This window comes from Punica granatum, chromosome 8 (assembly GCF_007655135.1).
Source record: "Punica granatum isolate Tunisia-2019 chromosome 8, ASM765513v2, whole genome shotgun sequence".
Lineage (NCBI taxonomy): Eukaryota > Viridiplantae > Streptophyta > Magnoliopsida > Myrtales > Lythraceae > Punica > Punica granatum.
The window spans coordinates 11,732,100-11,753,833 of NC_045134.1; the positions used below are offsets into that span (position 1 = coordinate 11,732,100).

Below are 21,734 nucleotides of genomic sequence, written 5' to 3' on the forward strand. Positions count from 1 at the left end.
ATTAATCTATGTCGACATTTATTTGTTTTATATGATTGTGAATGAGATCTTTTCAATTTTAGTTATTTATTTCATTTATTGTGCTTGAAGAGAAAAAAAAACTACATGTTCTAACAGGGTACCCGTAACCTGTAATATAATTTAGGTTCCGGGTAGGTTCTGGTTCAAGGTTCCAACATGGTAGGGCTCGGTCGCTGAATCTTGGATTTGCTTTTTTTTTTTTTTTTTTTTTCAAATTATAGGCAGTGAAGAATGGAAGTAAAGAACCTTGGCTCATTCGTCAATGTTTTGCTACAAAATAATGTGTTAGACTCTAATATATAGTTGTATACCACTGTTTATGCGTAATACGTGAGACTAACCAAACTGCGAAGGTTCTTGATGGATTTCTGAATAGTAAGATGCACGTTGAGAAAAGAAAGTCCGGTTTGGCAATGCCCATCCTCTACGCTGGGAAATCATTATAATTTGATGTGAACTCCATATATTCTCACGGAGCTAGGGTGACGATATACTAAAGAAATAGTATATGGAGCATGTTGTTCATGTTATTCAGCTAACAACGAGACCCTTGCGAGGATGGATTACTCTAAAAAAACTATTCATTTAGAGTTTCTAACAAACGTCACTGCACTAATTCCATTTTCTTGCGTATAGAGTATGTTCATTAGTTCACCCTTCAAGAAAGTTTTGCAGCGTGCGTCCAATTAAAATTGTAATTAACATATGATAAGAAAGAAAATGCGAAACGAAACAGTTAATTTGGTCTCTTACCCAAAAAATACTGTTATATGTTGAATTTTCATGACCATTATTAATGAGCATGTCGTCATTGTTAGTTATTATAGTACGATTAGAAACTTATAATTAACAATACCCATTTTTAATTTATTGAGAAAAATCTCCATTTTTTAACATCACTTTTGTATTTCTTTTTTCTGTGTCTACCTCTATACTTAGAAGCATAAATGACCCCGACAAATCTCACTTAAAGTCGGGGCAGCCAACTAAGGGGTATAACTTTTTCAGCGTGAATTTTCTCATTTCACAATACCTAAGCCCAAGACTTTCTTTATGGAAAAAGAACGCTGAACCACTTGAACAAACTCGCATATGTTTGTACAATTTTAAATTCATTATACCACATTCACCCAAATATTCATTATACCACGACTTTTTACAACAGTACAATCAAGCCAAAAATCTATATAAAGAGGTTGGAACCGAATGAGAAATGCATCAAAGGCAAAGGGAAATAACTTAATTAAGGAAGCAAAAAGATGGGGTCTTCCATGGCCAGTATAATGGCCACTGTGCTTGTGGTGGCAACGTTCTTCCTCATCCAGCCATCCCAAACTGCTGCAGCCAATACGGAAGGATTCATCCTTAAACCCTTTCCTTTCCCCAGGAGATCACCACCTCCTCCACCACCCCGAGCTGTCTGTACCTGTCCGCCTCCTCCACCAGTGCAGGCTCCACCCCCACCGTCTCCTCCACCGCCTATGCCATCTCCACCCCCGCCGTCTCCCCCACCGCCTCCTCCCCCAGTGACGTCTCCACCCCCGCCTTCTCCTCCACCACCGCCTCCCCCAGTTACGTCTCCACCCCCACCATCTCTTCGACCGCCTCCTCCCCCAGTGACGTCTCCACCCCACCGTCTCCTCCACCACCTCCACCACCTATGCTGTCTCCACCCCCGCCGTCTCCCCGACCGCCTCCTCCTCCAGTGACGTCTCCACCCCCGCCTTCTCCTCCACCACCGCCTCCCCCAGTTAAGTCTCCACCCCCGCCGCCACCCCCAGTTAGGTCCCCACCCCCGCCACCCCCGGTGCGGTCTCCACCACCACCCGTGAGGCGTTCACCTCCGCCTCCGCCTCGGCGAGGAGGGAGGATATAGCCTCCATGCTCTCACACAGCTCGGTGAGCAGGCAGAGCTTCTATGACTATTTTCATGCAAGATTACTTGACCTGACCATGCTATAATAATTTTACGCCCATGCATGCTCAAGAACCGAGTAAGGCTTACGTACATAATTTAGTCACAATGGCTGGCCACCTAATTTGGTCTCACTCAGTGTCAGGTTTACATAATTTAGTCACATATATACATATAACAAAACGCACAAAGGTAACAACTTTGTCCAAATAACAGATCTCCGCATCATATAGCATATATGCTTGCTACATATTTCTGTTCTTTTGTTAGTTTGCCTTTATATATATGTGAACGGTGTGATACATATATATATATATATATATATGTATGTATGTACAATAGCCTACGATGGCCTCAATGGGTTTGTATGTGTATTTACACCTACACATTGATATATATATATATATATATAAATACATATATATATACACATGTATATATGATTACTTGAACACGATCTGGAAACATACATATATAATAATCAATATGTATATTTTCCAGTCTACCCAAAAAAAAAATATGTATATTTCCCTATGTCGACCACTTTGGACTGGGTGAACTAATGGATCTTATTTATTCGCTTTTGATTTTGTTTTGCAGGAAAGGTGACGAATGATATGAAGAAATAAATGAAGAGATGGATGAAGACCTCATCTAATAATTAATGCAGAGAATTAGAAAGCGATCGCGAGTATATCCTATTTACTCTCTGTACTTATCGGAATAAAGGGGAATAAAAAGTAAATCTTATATTTCCTATTTACTCTCTGTACTGCGGATATAAGAGGGAGGTACTCCATGTCTCTATGATCATCAACCCTCTTATAATAACAAAGAAATAGAGCGTCTTATCAATTCTTAAGAATCTTTCTTTCTTTGCCTTTTCTTTCACATTTACATATGAGCTAACTTTGCAATTGTGACGGCTTTGGTACATGATTCTGTGTCTTTTTTGATGTGCACTGTCTGTTAACTGAAAAGTTTGATGAGTGACTAGTTTAGGTACAAGCTCTCCCAATCATAGATTTTCTTCATTCACAATACTCTGACATGAGACCTTATTTGTAGGGATTAAGTGTTGAATCATCTTAACCAACACATACTAATCATGATTTTGTGTTTAGATGGATTAATATTTCTATTATGATAATATTTAGAAATAAATATAGGATGTAGATCGAATAACAAATGTTAATGACTCACGCTCAAATAGTTGTATGTAAATGATGGCTTCCAAAATCATAACCTTTGGTCTCCTCTGATCCAGGAGACAATTAATAATTTCAAGATAATTACACTCTCATCGAAGTATCGTCCAATTGATATTGAAGTAAAGATATAATTTTTCTTAGTCGATATGACTGATTTTTTGTAATTTATTGATGTCCTCGGCATGATACATTCGGTTTTAACTACATTTTTTTATGCATAACGTGTAAAATTATTTAAATTAGTTGCAAACAAACAAATATTTAATAGCGTCTGTGCGACACTCTGGTCATCAACTAGTTTCGGTTAAAAAGGCAATGCATGAGTCTAATAAAGAAAAGGAAAACATGGAATATGTACTAAATGAGGCCAAAACGTTTACTAGATTTTCTATTTCAGGCCAAACGTTTAATTTTATATTAATATGGCTGTAGCGCTTGTTACAGTATTTAAATGACGATTTCTGACTTTTTAAAAAAAATATTTTTCTAAATTTTAGAAATTAAATTTAAATTCCGAACTTAAAAAAGACGAATTAAAGAAAACAAACTGGCAGAGATGGAGGGGGTTGGGGTTGTCGTTGGCGGCCATCACCCCCCATCCCAGCCCCTACCCCCTCAAAAGTCGAGACCTCTTTATGGCTTCCTTCCTCATCCGAAGAATCTCGTTGGTGTTGCCATGGAGGATGCCGAATGAACTCCCAACATTATCCAACCATGTTTCCATAAGAACCAAACAAACAATAGCAATAACAGACCCAACGTACACAATCAACAATACAATAATTACCTTTTTATTTTTTTCTTCATTTTAATAATAAATTCTCTCACATATATTTTATTAGTCACTATTACAATTAATTTTATGATATTAAAATTTCTCAATTATTCAATATTTTTCTCTCAATTCAACAACATTTTATCTTCATCTTTAATTTAATAATAAATTCTCTCACATACTTTTTTTTAATCATTATTATAATCAATTTTTTAATAATAAATTTCCCAAATGACTTTTGTTTTCATCTTGTGATGTTAAGTAGAATCATCATCTACTCAAACGCCACCTTAGTTTTTTAAAGGATTTAAAATAGGTGTAAAGCCACGCGTTGTGCAGAAAAGATTTTTAATATTATAAAAATCACAATAGGTGATTATAACTCTTCCAAATAATTTTTTTTTCAAACCAACAACACAATAGGAGCAAAGCAACTATCTAAATGTTTGATAATCGGAAGTGTCAACTCATAGTAATTTGAAGATGATGCAATAGCATAGAAAAATAATTAATTCCTAACTCGACAGAATGACCATACGAATAAATTTGATGGAATTAAAGAGAAAACCTAATCAATCCTTGTGAAACGACAAAATTGATATAGGATATGGGGTTCGTGCTACATAAATACGCATACAGTATACAACTATACATATATACGGTTAGAAAAGGTCATAGAAATTATTTCCTTAATAAATAAATAAGAAAATTTCCTTTCTATCCTTTAAAATATTCTACTACCATTATACTTCGATATCCTATTGTATATATAGAAACTATATATATATATATATATAATATTCTGAAACGGCATATATATATATATATATATATATTCATTATATATACTGAATTTTCTATTGAATTTCCACGGTATCTATAACATCCACTATATATTGAATTTCCTAAACCATCATATATTTAATTATACCACTCTATATGTATAGCTGCCAATATAGAAATTGCACATATTTCTTTAATAAAAATAATATAAATGCTTCCTTATATATAAACGATGACATAGCAACGTGATGGAGTTCTGTTGTATATTTTTGATGATGTGGCGGCGTAAAAATTCAACTCGAGACTTTTTTATTATATATATTGATATAGATATATAATTATAGATTTAATTATCTAACTAATTACAAGAAAAAGAAATTAAATTTATTATATTTTCCCCAAATAGAGTCATTGTCACGGTTTTAACTTGTATATGTTAAGAGTGAAAGAAAGAAAGCCTAGGCCTTCTTACAAGAACTAATGACAAAATATTTATTTAATAAATTTTGCCCCTACTAGCGTGAATTAGTTCAAGTGATTCGACGCTTGTTCTGCTTAAGTAAGGCATCAGGTTTGAGTATTTGGGAATGCAGAAAATCCACGCTATGAGAGCTTTACCTCTTAGTGGCCAACCCGGCTCGAGTTGATAAGTCGGAGCCCAATTAAGTTTTCGGATACCAGGATTCAAACAAAAAGTATATTTTTTCAGTAGGCACCAAAAATATAAATTTTGCCCCTAGTAAAGGGTTATATCTAGTGTGTGTATATATATATATATATATATATATATATTGTAAGCACCTCGTCCGTCTTGGCCAAGGTTCGGTAAAATGCAGGGATATAATTTGAAGTCGTGATTAGCTAGGAGGGAGTCTTGCCAAAGGAACACTTGGGAAATTTTCATCATCCTATCGGAGTCAGATCAACACGAAACTTGAAACTTTCTAGTCTTAGTGTTTACATCGTAGGCTTCGGTTTGATTTCATGCAGCACATGTGCATCATCACGAATTAAGAGATATCAAAATTCAAAGTTGAGAAAGAGGTATAATCAAAAGATTTTTGCTGACAATACAATCTCTAAATGTTATTTCGTTGGATAAAATAGTCTAATTGTCAAATGACCATTAAAGAATTCTGACGTGACATTAATAATTTCAAAATAACATCGTTTAAGATTAATTCAATTTAAACATTTCCAAAAATCTATTTATTTTTTGGGATGGGGGTAGCTCGGAAAGGGAGCTCCTCGGCCAGCGATCTCTTTGAAGACCCCTCAAGCCTCAGGCGACCTGGCCTGGCAGGGAGGATGCCGGCTGGACAGCTGCAGACCATATTCACCAAAAATAGAAAAAGTTTCGCAGACTATACAATTAAAGTTGTAACTAATTTTTTCCAAAAAAAGAAAGTTGCAAATAATTACACCTAATAAGGAAAAAAAACGTCAAACAACGCAGTTAAATGTGGTCCATTACCCAAAAAGCACTGTTAGGTCGAATTTTAATTAATTAGCATTGTTATTGAGCATGTCATCATAATTAATTATTAGTCCGCAAGTGGAATGTCATGGACATTAATCTTCGGGGTTAGCTGCTGGCTAATTTGGCCCCGTCGTCACAAAATATTCGGCCTGCAATTCTCTTGCCCGACCTATTGAAGCGATCCTCACTTTTAACATCATTTATTACAATTTTAAACTCATTTTACCATGACTTTTTATAGAACAGTGCAATCATTTTACTGACATTTGCTCCAAATCTCTGTTGAATTTCCACCATCTATTTATATGATCTTTGGCATGAGTAAATCATGGCAATCCTTCCTCGCCATGTGCAGCAAGGAACTGCCAGTGGGATTGCAACGATTGATATAGCTCTCTAAACACGCAATTAGTGGTCCATGATCTTATTGTTGGTCTATCTATTCTTCCTTGTGACGTCAATGTGAGGAAGGATAATTTAAGGATTTTTTCTTAGGCATGGATGGGACTTTTCCATCCTGTATAGACCTCTGGACTAATTTTTGACCGCCAACAAGAGATAGCAACTTATCCTTTATTAAGGCAAAGACTTTCCTTTTTTGCTTCTTGTGATCTATGCATGGTGATTGGGGTGATTTCTTTCTTTGCATTTTTGGGCCATAATAAAAAGGTTTTGTTTGTACTCCTATGTCGTATTGCTGCTTTAATTGCGGTGATGCAAGATACAGATCGGACAGTGAATTAATCACGTGTTACTAATTTGGGCAGACCTCCCTCCTTCAAGACTTTCTTTGACTCATTCTATGCAAAGCTATGTACCCACAGACGATCAGGGTGGACATCGGGTTGTAAAGGACTCTAAAACTATAGGATCAGCATATGACCGTTATCTGCAGAGCACAGTAACACCTTATATTCCTTACTGATTCATGCTTATATTTCTCTCTGGCTATCTAGTGCTCATTAGTGTCATCTTCAAATGTGAAGCTACTTTCTTCTCTTACCTCCGGAGAAGCAAGTAAATTTGGTGGGGTTGGGTTCAATAGAACTTTGACTTGTTTGGTTTGCAAATGTGATTTTAAAATCACAACTTTAACCTAATTCTACCAACAACAAAATAAAATAACTCATACAAAGTCAAAGAGTGGGCCCCATTTATACCACTCTTTTCAATAACAAAACAAAATAATTCATACAAAGTCAAAGATGGGCTCCATTTATACTACTATTTTTCAAAATCAAAATTTGATTTTAAAATCCTACTTTGAAACTAAACTCAGCATTAGTGTGTTTAATTTTAGAGTTGAGTTGAGTTGAATTTTGATTTTAATTGATATGTAATGATTATAATGTTGAATTATGAGAAAAAATGTGAAAGATAATGAATATTTAAGAGAATTTATTATTAAAAATTGAATTGAATGGTTAAAAAATTTAAAGAAAAATAGAAAAGTAATAATTATATTGTTAACTTTCGTTGTATAGTGAGTAGAGTTAAAGTTAGAGTTAAAATTTTAAAATCAAATTATGAAATCAAACGAGAGATGGTGGAATGTCCCAACTTCCCACTATGATGGGCCACCCTGGGCCTGGGCCTCAAAGATTGGATTTACCCTCAAATGGTCTAGACGGTAATTTTGGCGGCCCGCTTTCAATAGATCCGATGTCAAGGCCTAGTATGGGTCGTGAAGCTGCTGCACCTTTACCTCCAGACGCTTCCAGCACACTCTATGTTGAAGGACTTCCTTCTAACTGCACCAGGAGTGAGGTAGCTCGTATCCTGTGCAAACAATGGATGGAAAGTTTTTTCTTGTAGTTACTTGCGCAGTCAGATATTGAAGTAAAAAACTCCCGTTTTGCTGGTTAAGTTTTCGAATTCCTTTACACTCTCCTTTCAGATATCTTTCGTCCTTTTGTTGGATTTAAGGAAGTGAGGCTGGTGAGCAAGGAATCGAAGCATGTGAGTAAACTTTCTTTCCAGTCCTGGCCTTTGTTCTTCTGTCCTCAACTTCATGTTTTTTGTTTTTGTTTTTTGTTTTTTTTTTTTAATGGTGTTATTCTCTTAACACATCCTTCCATTACCTTTCTTCCCTAGCAGGCTTCTTCTTGGGGTGGCTCTACTTGCGGTGCCCCATAAATTAAGTCCTTTTGGCTACCCTTTCGAACTGTAATTTATTACGTAGTCATGCCTTCTCAGGGCTTACAATGTGACGCAGCGTACAACCCGAGTAACCGTCACAGACCCGTTGATTCGCGCACGAATACCGGAACTATGACCTTCTATACCAGTTGATTCTACGAAAATGCACCTAAGATGTGTGCCACCCTTTAGGGGAATAATACAGTCCCGTACCTTCGTAGGTGATCCGAACGTGCCCGGAGACAAAAAAATATAAAAAAATAAATACATCATGATTATCAAAACCGATCGTAAGGGCAACGCCTTAGCCCATAAAAGGCAAAATTTAATAGATACTATATTCAAATTGTCGAATATGAGGTATGGAATTGTAAGATATTATAGTAAGACTCTCATTAATGAGTTTTGGGATGATTTATACAGGGATATAGAAGCTAAAAGCATAGAGAAAGAAGATCCTTCAAGGTTTAATATACAAGTTATTAAATTATTGAATGAGTACAAGATGGATAAAAAACTAAATAATACTATGGATCTATCGGAAAAGGAATTATATGAGTTACAGAAGAGGATTGAAGATATAACTATTAATTTCGATGAATATAGTATATTTAATGAGACTCCAAACTTAATAAAACTATTAGTAGGAAAGGATCTTATAAGCGCTAAATCTTATTTATATAAATACCTACCTAAAGATATTTATAATAGTACTATAGATCAGTTTGGTCAATATACGCTGGAGGCTATCATTATATATGTCCTAGGGTTGTTGTACAACAGTATTCAAGAGTCCTCGGTTGTGAGGGTATCTACATTGGTGGACCGGCTAGATAGCACTGTTCGAACACAGGCTAATATAATCAATAATAAAAACATGGTTAGTAGTACAGCAACAAGTAGTCGAGTTGATAGTAGTAAGGAAGGTTATATCAAGCATAAAAAAAGTACAAAATATGAAATAGGTAAAAGATTGCTCGAGTTCATGATTGATAGAAAGTTGCTCCATATTGAGACCTTTGCAGCTGATGATAAGAAAGCAGTAGTGAAAAAGAAAGGAAAGGGTTATTTAGAATCCAATTTATTCGCTGTATGTAATTTTGACTTAAGTCTTATCCCGTTGAAACTCAATCTTCCAATGGTTTGCAAGCCATTAAATTGGGAACACATATCGGAAAAACAATTCCTTTTTGACTTTGAGATAAGGAAGCCTTTTGTGTTATCGGATATGATAGGCGGTTACTTAAGCTGTCCTACCTTAGATATATATAATAGTTTTCGTCTTAATTCTTCCTTAAATAATAGGTTTAGTCTTATATCATCCCGTAACCTAAGCAATTTCAATATTGAATTAGAAGATGATAGGTATAAGGAAATGTGCAACATATTGAATGGGCTTCAGAAACAAGGATTTAAGATAAATAATAAAATATTGGAGTTCATTAAGAATAATCGTGCTACTTTAGAAAAAGTAGGTCTTCTTATGCCTGGAATACTAGCACACGTGAATCTGAAAGATGCCTACGATCTTCTGAGGATCAAATATTACCTGAATAAGGATATAAAGAAAGTTTGTAGCCTTAGTGTTCTCTTAAAGGAATTAGCTAATAGGGTGCAGACTGCTAGGTATCAAGATTTAATAATCAGGCTAGCGTCCGCATACGAGGATTATGTCTTTTATCTGCCTGCCTTTATGGACTTCCGTGGTAGAATCTACCGCTCAGGTATCTTGCATTTTCATGAGCGTGATTTAGCTAGAAGTTTAATAGTATTTGCCAATAATCATCAAGAAGGAAGCAACCAGTCGGCTAAGGACATAGTAGCCTCTTCAGCTGCCTTTAAGTATAAGAAATTCTATCTTTATGATGATGCTCTTCAATGGTATAAGGAAAAACAGAGTTTGATCTATGCTTCTGATGAGAGTTTAATAAGCTTCGCAAAGGGTGCTAGTGATCCATTTCAGTTCATAGCCAAGGTCCTGTGTTACGATAGAGTTCAAGAATATAATAGGATACCAATAACTCAAGATGCTGCTGCCAGTGCTTATCAGATCATGAGTTATTTATTGCTTAACGAAGAAATGGCTAGGAGAACGAATCTTATTCCCCACCCTGATGGGAAAATACAAGATGTATACATGTACTTGCTCTATGATTTTAAGGAATTTTTGCATCATCGAATAAATGATAAGTTACAGATGGAAATCATTGAATCTAAGTTAGATAGAAAGCTCATCAAAAGTCTATTCATGCCATTGATCTATGGGAAGACATTGATCAGCATGGAAAAGGATATTAGGCTAAAATATGGTGAATTGCTTAGTCGAAAGGATAGCTATAACCTCGCTAAACTTAGCAATGAATTTTGGATCCATAAATATCCAGATATAGTCAATTTTATGAAGTTGATTACCATCATTAGTTGGTTTTGTTCAGTAATGGATAGAGCGGTTGTCTATAGTATACCATATTTCACTACAAAACAGGATTATATGTCTTTCGTAAAAGAAGAGATAATGGTTTATGAAAGGACTAGCAAAAAGAGACGACGGGTTACTCTAAGTGTACCTACTATGAAGAGGGATAAGCGAAAGACTCAATCCTCAGCATGCGCTAACTTTATTCATCAGAAGGATGCATACATTGCCATGAAAGTAGTAGAATCATTATTGAGAGAAGGAGCCCCTATATATACCGTACATGATAATTTTATAACTACTCTGCCTTACGTAAGAATTGTACCTGATATATATACCAAGGTCTTTATTAATATGGGTCCTCCACTTAAAATTATTAATGAATTTATTAGGATAAATCTGATTAAATCATACACTCGAGATATTAATAACTCATCACCCTTATACTATAACCATAATTATCCTATGCCATCTGATTATCTTACTGAGATATTGAATTCACTTTTACCCGATAATTCACCAACTAAAGATAAAATGAAATGGAAAAAAAAGGTATCAGACTTTGTTCAGTATTACAACAACTATGTAGATGCTGTATGCAGTAATCAAGTGATTGATTCAGAGGATCTTTCTCCTTTCCTTATTCAAGAGAAGTGGAATAAATTTAAGAAACTTCTAGAGAACAGAAGTCATAATTACAGCGTGCATTACTAATTATGTAGTATATAATGATGTGAGGAGAAGCTATGGAAATAGGGTGTTATAGCAGATGCCTCTTAGCAGATAGGTAGGGCTACTTAAGTAACTTAGTGCAAGGTGTGTATATGAAATGAAAACTAAATGGATTTTAAAAAAACGACTCATGAGTATGACTACTGGTCCTATGGAATTGGTGTTCTTTTTTGATGTAATGGAGCTTAACTATAAACTTCATTATAGTGAATTTCCCATGATTTCTAGTGTTGATATAAAATGTTTTAAAAATCGAATGACTGATTTCAGTAACAATGGTATTGGAAGTGATATGCTATATGATCCTATAATGGAACCATTGATTCAATCGTCGTTGGCACACTTCCTTTACATGAAAAAGAATAATATGGATATGGATATCAAGGATGACGAAAATAGTGATAAAATCCCAGATCTAAAAACATTCCATCCTAATTACATACGTTTTCAATTTATGGATAACTTAATAGCAAATAAAGCATCGGTCACACTAGGATCTTTTAAGCTTTATGAATTTACACCAGGTACATCATCTATGGACTGAGGGATACTTATGCTAAAGGTTGATGCTTTGTTACAGAATCAAATTATTAAAAGATTGGTTGATTCCTTTGTCAATAAACTACAGTTAGATGGTGATCAGGTTGATAGAATCTTAGGATTCGTTCAAACTAAAAGGAAACCAACTAAAGGTATAGGCTTGCTATATTTTTTACTGATGGACTTGTATTTAGAGCATCTTGATTATTTCATTTATGAGACTATAAATAAATCAGGATTAAACTGTTTTTGGTCTAGGTGCCTGAATACCGCAATCCTTGGATTTACTGATAAGAAAACTGTATTAAAATTTAATGATATTTTGCAGTTACACATCGTACTTCCAGCATGGGGTTTGACTGCTAAAGTACGTTCAGGCACCCGGGGTGGTAGAGTTCTTAGACCTTGGCAAGGTAAGCTCTATATTAATACGGAGGGGCATCTACAATGGGAAAGACCTGAAAGTATCATAGAGATGTAATGAGAAATCAGGTCTATGAGAGTGCTTATGATTTGTCTGGTTATCTTGTGTCTTAGAATATAGTATGGTGTTAAAATGGACCGGTCTAACGGATGAACCGGAGAGTAGGGAGGTATGGAAGGGCCCACTCCAGTTATTGCTCTTATTCATCTGGTTTTGGTCTATAGGGTGAGCTATTGTCATTGTCCTTCTTAGCCTTCTTAGCCTCATCCTTGGTTTTGTAGAGAGTGGGTTGAAGAGTAGTGGTCTTTTGACCTTCAGTAGTGGACTGACTGACTGATTCTTCATTTTTCTTCAATAGTTCATATTTTAAAATAGTATTAGCATCTTGACTTCTTATGTCTATTACATCTATAGGTCGTGTGTCTATCCAGACATTATTTGAATCATAGACATTCTCTCTTTTATTACTCTGTGGTAGTCCTAGTTTTAGGAGCATATCTTTTTTTCCAATCTGGAGTTTTTTCCAATCTATTCTGAAATTAGCTAAAGTGGGGAACTGACCCGTTAGAGATAGATCTGCTAATTGCTTTTGAAACCATTCAGATGTGACAAAATCTTTAGCTGGACCTTTGTGTTTTATAATTTGTCTATCATCTTCTATGTCTAACATATAACTTTTAGGTGCTAAGAAGATTCCTCTCTTGACATGGTATTCGAGTTTAAACTTACCCAATTCAATGGAAGAGATAAAATCGTCAGGAAGAGGACTTCCTAGAACTATTGAGTCAGTATCAGTATAGTAACAGTCAGGTCTGGAAATGTATGGGTACATATGAATACGAGCACATGCAGTGATAGCAGCAGCCAATTGAACAGCCGACATCTTAGGAGATTTCCAGTCATCGTCGTCAGCAAAGCTACTATTGCTAATGTAATTGACAATATAGTAATGATCGGTAAGCTTCTCTGCAGATTGAAAATTATCCATCTTCATCAATTCTTCATATTTCTTTTGATTGCAGATCTCTGTTACTGTACTTTCAGGATTCATACCAAATCTACCATATAGGGAGTTCATTAGAATCTTATAAATATATGTCATAGCTTCATCACCAGCTTTCTTGGCTTCTAGTCTGCTTTCATAAAGGTTTGAGATGAAGCCTTCGAAAGGACTTGACTTCTTCTCAAACAAATAACCCCTAAGAGGAATTACATGGTAACCTAAATCGCGTGCAAACTTCAACTCTTCGCTATAAAAGACTCCAATGAATTTACCTGTAGGAAAGAGTAAAGTACCAGATTGATCCTTATAGGGCAAGAATGGACGTGATATATTAGTAGGACATACAACATAGGCCTCAATAAAGCCAAACAAGCTATCCAATCCAACGCGCTCCAAATTATTCTTCCAGACTGGTATACCACAAGGCATAGGATAGGATTTCATAATATAAGGATATAATGAGTTCACATCATAACAGTAAAGATTCTCACCATAGGGCTTATAGACATCAACATGACCCCCATAATAGCCACGCCTAATAAAAGTGTCTTGGTTTCTTGTAGGTATATTGATATGAAAGGTCTCATCATCAAAATAATTCTGACGAAAGATTTTAAGGGCAAGCGATGATAATGTCATCACATCCTCGACATCAATACGGTATTTAGACCAATTAATCTCTTGAGCCTTCAACATCACACCACCTAAGATAAGGATATCTTGGCGAAGATAGCTTATCAAATCCACACTATTCAACAGAAGATTAGACACAGACAAATCCGCATGTGGGATAGAACCTTTGGATCCTAATTCAGGGCATAATGTCTTTCCCAATGTTTCAAGAGAGCTAGGCAGTAATGTGCAAGAATCTCTGAAACGTAATAATAACTTATCTCCAAGATAAACTTTCAACTCGTAAAGTTTATGATTCCTCAACAATGTTTTGATTTTATACTTATTACCACGATCAACATAATACCTAAGAATTAAAATACCATCAAATCGGGCAAAATTATGGAAATAAACTGTTCGAAGACGAAAACTACTATATTGTTTCACAGATTCTTCCAAATGGGATAAAAATTCAAATAACATTCTTTCACTCCTATCTTCAAAGGTAGGATAAAAAGTAATGTTGTTTTCACTGAAAAAGGTTTGAATAGAATAGGAAGGTAGGGATGTTAGATCATCACCTGGCTTCACCACTAAGTAACCTGCAGCATAAGGAACATGAACATTATTCACTACTATAGTCTCTAGATCGGCTACAATGAAAGGACGACATTCTTTTTTATGACCTTTGATAGCGCTTATTTGAGAGGGATTACGAGTCTTTTTATACATAAGTGATTTGACTTCGGGTAGATTACCACTTACGATTTCAGAATCCATAACATTGCATATTATTCCAATCATATTTGATATATTAGGAAAGTCTAATGATTTAAGGGAATCCTTAGATTCATAATAGATACGAATAAAGACACCTTTAATCACAGCATCATTATATTTCTCACCATTTAACCTAACAAGTTGTTCAATCATATCATATATCCTCTTTTTGTGAAGTCTATTACCTACAGGATCACACAATGGAATAGCATTACCTAAAGTAATGGATATATCATAGGATGCAGGTACTTGCATAGTATATCCAATTGTAAATTTAACATACTCAGAATCAATATTGTAAGCGTACTGTTCGACCAACTGTATTAAGGCTAATGTTATAACTTCAAAATCAATAGTTCTAGGGTATGGATCTAAAAAACTAATAGAAGCATAGATAGATCCAGGATAAAGAAGTTTCCATCTAACATAATCAATATTACTTTTTAAACGTTGCCAATAACCATATAAAGAAGAAGAGGTAAAAGATGAATAAAACCTCTGAGTAGCATAGGCCCTTTCATACAACATCATACCAGACGCACGATTCAATAACCTAATATTAGCGAATATAGTATCTATTAAATTTTGCCTTTTATGGGCTAAGGCGTTGCCCTTACGATCGGTTTTGATAAACATGATGTATTTATTTTTTTATATTTTTTTGTCTCCGGGCACGTTCGGATCACCTACGAAGGTACGGGACTGTATTATTCCCCTAAAGGGTGGCACACATCTTAGGTGCATCAAACTCGAATCGATCCGAGATTGGACAAAGCAAGAAAGCTCTGAATTTTATTGATAATCTGAAAAGATGACTCTCTACTCTTCAACCCTAGGGTTTACATCACTTAAATAGAATTAAAAATACCTAATTTGCACAAAAGACATAAATTTTTCCTAAAATTATAAAAACGCCTAAATAACATAAAAATGCCCGTTTGAGGCCCTAAACGATCGAATTCGGCCAAAATCTTGTCTTTTCACAGCCAAAGGCTGTGAGTTTTGCTCTGGAGGCCGTTTTCTTCGAGATAGGGTCGTCAGAACCTATTTTTCTCCAAGTATCGACTTGCCAGGTCGTCTGCCGCATCACAATGGCTACAGATGAAGCTATATAACAACTAATTCTGTATTTTCTCTTTTTAAAAGAATATGTGGGTAGCTCTTATGAGGTAGATTTCATATAATCAAAGTTATTTATCGGAGGGGGGGAACGGTGGGCGCTGCGTGGTGCCAACCGAGGGAGAGAGTAACGTAAGGAATAGTAGGACTAGTGGAAAAAAGAAAGAATTCAATATTTAGTAAATTATTCTTAAATGTAATAGTTATTTTACTATGGATAATTTTGTAAGCAGAATCCATGCCCTATACTTCTATAATATTATCTATATACTATTATTTAATAGAGAAGTCTAGTGTAACCGTTTTAGTAATTAGTAAAGTTCAATTAAAAACCAATTTCTTTTTAGAGTTTTTACCTAAAATGACCCATGATTTGTCTGTTTTGTTAAATCTATTATATGTCTTTTTTTTGTCAAATCTATCATATGGTTTACTTTTTGCATCAAATCTATCCCGGCGTTATCTTTTCCGTCAACATCTAACGGCCATGCTGACGTGGCACGTGGAGAGATAGTGGGCCACACTTGCCACGTGGGCGCCACGTCAGCACGGCCATTAGATGTCGACGGAAAAAATAACGCCGGGATAGATTTGATGTAAAAAGTAAACCATGAGATAAATTTGATAAAAAAATATAGGATAAATATGACAAAACGGACAAACCATGAGTCATTTTAGATAAATACCCCTCTCTTCTCTTTTTTTATATTCAAGGAAAAATTGGGAGAAGAAAAAAACGGAACGGAAAGGTACTTTTTCTTCAGCAGTTTCCTTTCTACGGGAAAACCGCCCATCCTTCATAATCGTTTCAAGTAATTCGGTCACTTCCAACAAAATCATCAATATTTATTCTCCCAAAACTGTCCGCAACTGCTTCTATCAAATTCCACAGAAAAGCTCAGATTCTCATAGCGTCCAAGAAGTTTGAGAAGATGGCCAGGCGAGACGAAGCTGACGGTGTACAACATGGGTGAGGTGAAGGGTATTCTTTAAGTTGATGATTTACAGGTACGACTCGTGTCCTGTAATTCCCGTCTTTGATCTTTATACAGGTACGATGCCCGTCTCTTGGCACCCTTTTTTTTTTTTTCCCCCGGTTAAACTTTCTTTTCTCACTTGTCAAACGTTACGTTTCTTCTTTTCATGAAATATTCTTTGCAACAATTTCTTCAGTGTAGTTCTCCATCCATGGTATCATCAAATTGCATCAGTGGTAAGAATCTCCGCTCCTGTGTCGTATCAACTTCATTGTAGTTTCGACTTTGCATTTTTTCCCCATATAAAATAAAAGCCTATTTGTTTTGCAATTTCGATCGGAACTTGGTTTTCCTCTCTGACTGGATATAGTTTCACTCTTTCTTCTGCTGTCCTTTAATCCTATGTTTCTGCATGTTGCAGGGGCGAGCCGCAAGGGGAAAGGAGTGAAATGTTCGATTAGGAATTAGAGCCCTTATTTATTTTTTCTTTTTTTCTTGAATGAGGGTTGATTTTTATGTGAACTGAATTCGAGAACATGTTCACCTACTAGTCTAATCTAATTTTTCTAGCCATATGCAATTAGCTTCCTGTTCACCCTTCATGTTTCATCATGTATAATCTACTATTAATTCTCATCACGCTGGTTCACGCCCCAGCTTAAAAATTCTTTTATTAAAATCCAGAGCATTGACGGTTGTATCGAATAAGGTCGATTGCGCACAATCTCAAAATTGAATTCTTTCGGTCATATTAAAATTTATTTCTAACAATTGATTTCAGAGAACCTCAGAGATGCACACTAGATGAAGGTTTCGGCAAAGTTACAACAATTTTGAGGCATACTTATAATTAAGTATCTGTTTAATTTCATGATAGAATTCTATTCTTTAATGTGAAGTCAATGTAGTACGGGTATAACTATTAAACCACGAAACACAATACCTCCATAATTTAGTTGCACCCAGGCGTGGAAGCGATTGTGCACGCTTAAATCACGTGTGTGAGGGCTATAAAATATATATGGGAGAGATCAAGCCCCCATCACCAAACAATCCCTGAATGGGCTTGGAGTTCTGTCACGTGGGTCCAGCAGAGAGTTATATAATATCTCTAGGGGTTATATATTTCATTAATAGGGAATCTGCATGATGTTTAGCCTAATTTATATTGTAATTCGCGTTGACTGGTCAGCACACACTTCTAGTTCATAATACATGGGAAGGGTCGGGCCGTGTAAGGCTACATTGGAGTCTCCTATTATAATCCAAGATGTTACATGATTCATATTAATCCCATTTCAATTCCTTGTCCTACGGCCTTACCTGACCGGCTGTGGGCAACAAGGTCGAGTAGATGCGTAATTCTGGGAGGGTGCCTTCCCAGTCCTCACCCTGGAGTCGTAGTGACTACCCAGGTCTCCAATGACTTTAGAGGTCTTGGAAATTTCACCATGCACATGATGTCTTTGGGGATCGAAGCTCCCGAAGGGCAAGGAAATCGATGAAACCAATGGCCATGGATCCAGCTAATGAAGCCCCAGTGAACTTGGATGTTTGAGAATGGATGTCTGAGCTTTAAATCATGCACGGTCAACGTGCTTCAGCTAAGATCCGTAGGACTGAATGGCTTCGACTAATCTTGAGGGGGACATTGTATGTCGGTGCGAAGTGGTTCGCACCCGGAACCGGATAATGATAATGCCGGAGAAGTATATAACTTATAGTCCTTTCTGTGGAATGAGACAATACAAAAGAGAAGACAGTGGAAATTTGATGAAGTGAAAAGCCGTTATGTTTTTCTAATTGTGGACTATCCTCTTTTCATTATTCATTATGTATGTAGTATGGTCTTGGCTTTACCTAGCCTAGCATGCCAAAGTTTGGCACCCTTAAATGAATTGAAGGCGATGTTAAGTTTAGGTAGGGTTGAGTTGAGATCAACGCTCTGGACTTGTATGATTGGATCACTCAAAAATAGCCATTCCCCATAACGTTGGAAATCAAATAGCTATTAAAAATCTCAAATCATAATTGCGTAAACATACTCAACGTTTGTGGTCTAACTTTTGAGTTAAGTTTATTATGATTGGATAAGTCACTATCAATCAAAATTTTGCTGCAGAAAGTTCAAATTCGTGCTTCCCCACGATTTATACCCGGTTTAGACTTTGATTTGCTATTGCATTGATCTTGACATTAGGAAGACTATTTAACTATCGCAATCTTGACATTGACAGACTCTAGTTCGCTCTTGCATCGAACTCGACATTGACAAGGACCAATAGTTATCTCAAACTTGTGGGATTTGAATCATCCATCGGGTTTCTTTATAAGACCAAGTGAAAAGTCAAGTGTGACCATAACTGGTGCGGCTGGAAGGTGGCCGTCGGGAAGGATCATCGTGTTCTTAACCAGCTTTTGTTCCCTCATAATATAAATTACCTACACAAGAAAATGGACTAATCTTTCCAAAAGTATTTCGTTATTTCCGAATGATTTTTCCATTTCTATAAGCCAATTAAGTAAAAGAGAAAATGTCGCTTTTTGTCCTCAATTTTTATGTAATTTCTGCTTTTGGGATTATATGTTGTCCTCAACCTTCTTCCATAGCATCAATATCAGTCCTTGGGGGGGGGTAATTGTGTGGTGGTGTCTGTGTCGCGCCCGAGTAGGTCCCCTATGTCATAGGCTAAACTTTTTTTGTGGGGACATTTTATCATAATCATTAGTTAAGGGTGCTGATAGGGTATTCTCTTTTAAGGGGAGTACTTTTCACAGTCTAATTATGGGTGTTCATGGTGCGGGTCGGTACAAAAACCGAACCGAATAATTCCGAACCCAAAAATGGTTTGTTCAGTTACTTGAGTGCTGGTCCAAACTGAACCATTTGACATTCAAAGAACCAAACCAAGTTCGAAGTGGTTTGGTTTGGTTCGGTTCTCCGATTTGGTCCAATTCTTTTTTAACAACCCCAGTGTCGAGTGTGAGTTGAAGAGAAGAGAAGAGCAATAATTCTTTTTAAAGATTTTAATGGTTTGGTTCGGTTAACCATAGTTAACCGGTTGAAAATGGTTTGGTAACTAACCGAACCATTCATGCCCTGATAAACCGAACCAAAAAACGAACTAGTTAGAATGGTTCGGTTCAGAAATGGTTCGATTCGGTTCATTTTGAACATCCCTAAGTCTAATAGAGTTTGTTACTGTGACAGTCTGTAATTACAGTAGTAGCCCACGCATATAAGGCTCTGCTGTGAATTATTCACACATTCCATCATATAGAAAAGTAATGAGAATAGTCTCTTTGATTCTCTAAGTTCAAACAGTCTCCCTCATTCATCTTCTTATTTGTATCATTCTTCTCATCATACTAATCCATTCCATCCACCCATTTGAAATCGATATTGCACTGGTGGGATGGTGGGTGCCGACGTGGCCAACATCCCTTTGAAATTGAGATTGAGTGGTCTGCGAGCCCACTGGGGTATCGTAGAGGTGGCTACCGATTGGGCCATCCATGCCCCTAATAAAAAGAAAAAGAAAAGGTGGATAAGGAGAAGAAGAGAGGGAAGTATCTTCTGCTCGGCAGCCATCACCTATTCAGTAAAGTCGTTGGCAACAACTGAGGTCGTTAGCAACCTCAACGGGGAGGATGGTGGCTCTAGCGAGGTCTCCATCTCTTCATCCTCCTCTTTGACCTCCTTAGTAGGTGGCTTACCTTTTATTTATTTATTTATTTATTACTAATTTTTAAAATATTTTTTTGTTCTAAAAAGGTTTTTTAGACTAAATAGTAAGTTTTTGATCAAAAATTAACGACTAACACCATGGGAGAAGGTTGAGGACAAGGTATAGCTCAACCTCAAAAAAAGGTTTACAATGAAAATGATAAAAATGTTAAAATGGCATTTTCCTAGGTAGGGTGCTAATAGCAAATGAAGTTGCTAATCTAGTGGTTTGAATGACTTACCAAATGGAGTTCCCAACCTATTTGTAGTATACACGACTTACCAAATTTAACTAACTATTGTCCATAGATAGATCTGATTATGCTATCGTTAGGCTTGGGTACCATATGGCATAGCCACTAGGACCCCTCTTTTATATATGGAAAAGGGAAGTGAAAAAAAGAAAGGGTATTTATTATAGTGGTACATATTTTATCCAATGTCAAGAGATCTCAAGTTTGGTACCATTGGATTTGCAGGAGTTTCCCACAGCACAGTACATGCATGAGAACCTATTTGATAAGACTTATTATTCAAAATGAGCATCTAAATGTAGAACTCTTTTATCTATGTGAATCCTTATTTATGCATTGCATGGTTCATTATATTCCCGTAACCTAATTAGAAATAGTGTCCAATCTGTATATAGTCTTATGTGCTCAACAATTAGCAATTCACTAATATAGTCTTAAAATCTTTTGGAGAGGAATGTGGGGTGCCCTTGTCAGCCATCATCCTTCTGCCAAGATCACCAGTGGGGTATGAGTCCTCCTGCAACCTCAGTCAGGACTCGGGAGGGGGTTGGCCGACAAATGTTTTCTCTCTCTCTTTTTATTTTGATATTTAATAATAACCTTTATCTTTGTTCATATTTTTATTTTATTTTATCTAACCCAAAAGCTTAAATTGATCGAATGGTAGACACAAAATTTTTGTGTTAATTTTCAATAAGAGATTTTCAAGCTCCTCCTCAAGTGGTAATATGAGGTTTTAACACTTAACCAACACACACCATGAGTTTTTAAATAATGTCGTCAATAGCGATAATCCTCAAGTGGTAATATGTGCTTTACCTAGCCT

At 36.1% G+C, this 21,734-nt stretch overlaps 4 protein-coding genes and 1 long non-coding RNA gene across 5 annotated transcripts; 4 read left to right on the forward strand and 1 right to left on the reverse strand.

Annotated features, from left to right (window-relative positions):
• The first annotated feature begins 1,242 nt into the window (after positions 1-1,242).
• Positions 1,243-2,801, forward strand: LOC116188278 (pollen-specific leucine-rich repeat extensin-like protein 3). The gene is made up of 2 exons (XM_031517526.1): positions 1,243-1,920; positions 2,537-2,801. The coding sequence occupies exon 1, from the start codon at positions 1,281-1,283 to the stop codon at positions 1,728-1,730; it is 450 nt and encodes a 149-aa protein (XP_031373386.1). The 5' UTR covers positions 1,243-1,280; the 3' UTR covers positions 1,731-1,920; positions 2,537-2,801.
• Positions 2,802-7,151: 4,350 nt separating this feature from the next.
• LOC116188742 (RNA-binding protein 2-like) lies at positions 7,152-8,279 on the forward strand. The gene is made up of 3 exons (XM_031518223.1): positions 7,152-7,236; positions 7,727-7,959; positions 8,083-8,279. The coding sequence occupies exons 2-3, from the start codon at positions 7,737-7,739 to the stop codon at positions 8,277-8,279; spliced, it is 420 nt and encodes a 139-aa protein (XP_031374083.1). The 5' UTR covers positions 7,152-7,236; positions 7,727-7,736.
• Positions 8,280-8,738: 459 nt separating this feature from the next.
• On the forward strand, positions 8,739-11,454 carry LOC116188743 (probable DNA-directed RNA polymerase). Its single transcript, XM_031518224.1, has one exon. It carries the CDS (start codon positions 8,830-8,832, stop codon positions 11,452-11,454), a length of 2,625 nt encoding a protein of 874 aa, XP_031374084.1. The 5' UTR covers positions 8,739-8,829.
• Positions 11,455-12,635: 1,181 nt separating this feature from the next.
• LOC116188744 (DNA polymerase-like) lies at positions 12,636-14,135 on the reverse strand. The gene has a single exon (XM_031518225.1). The coding sequence runs from the start codon at positions 14,133-14,135 to the stop codon at positions 12,636-12,638; it is 1,500 nt and encodes a 499-aa protein (XP_031374085.1).
• A 2,686-nt stretch (positions 14,136-16,821) lies between these two features.
• LOC116189100 lies at positions 16,822-17,527 on the forward strand. Its single transcript, XR_004152316.1, has 3 exons — positions 16,822-17,002; positions 17,124-17,163; positions 17,349-17,527. It is a non-coding gene; the product is annotated as an uncharacterized LOC116189100 (long non-coding RNA).
• The last annotated feature ends 4,207 nt before the right edge of the window (positions 17,528-21,734 follow it).

What these genes read in the sequence shown, in the direction of transcription:
- LOC116188742 (XM_031518223.1), top strand. Translation starts at nt 7,737, where the DNA reads ATGTCCCAACTTCCCACTATGATGGGCCACCCTGGGCCTGGGCCTCAA. An exon ending in CACCAGGAGTGAGGTAGCTC is followed by an intron (nt 7,960 to 8,082) that starts GTATCCTGTGCA and finishes CTCTCCTTTCAG; the next exon opens with ATATCTTTCGTCCTTTTGTT.
- LOC116188278 (XM_031517526.1), top strand. Translation starts at nt 1,281, where the DNA reads ATGGGGTCTTCCATGGCCAGTATAATGGCCACTGTGCTTGTGGTGGCA.
- LOC116188743 (XM_031518224.1), top strand. Translation starts at nt 8,830, where the DNA reads ATGGATAAAAAACTAAATAATACTATGGATCTATCGGAAAAGGAATTA.
- LOC116188744 (XM_031518225.1), bottom strand. Translation starts at nt 14,135, where the DNA reads ATGTTGAAGGCTCAAGAGATTAATTGGTCTAAATACCGTATTGATGTC.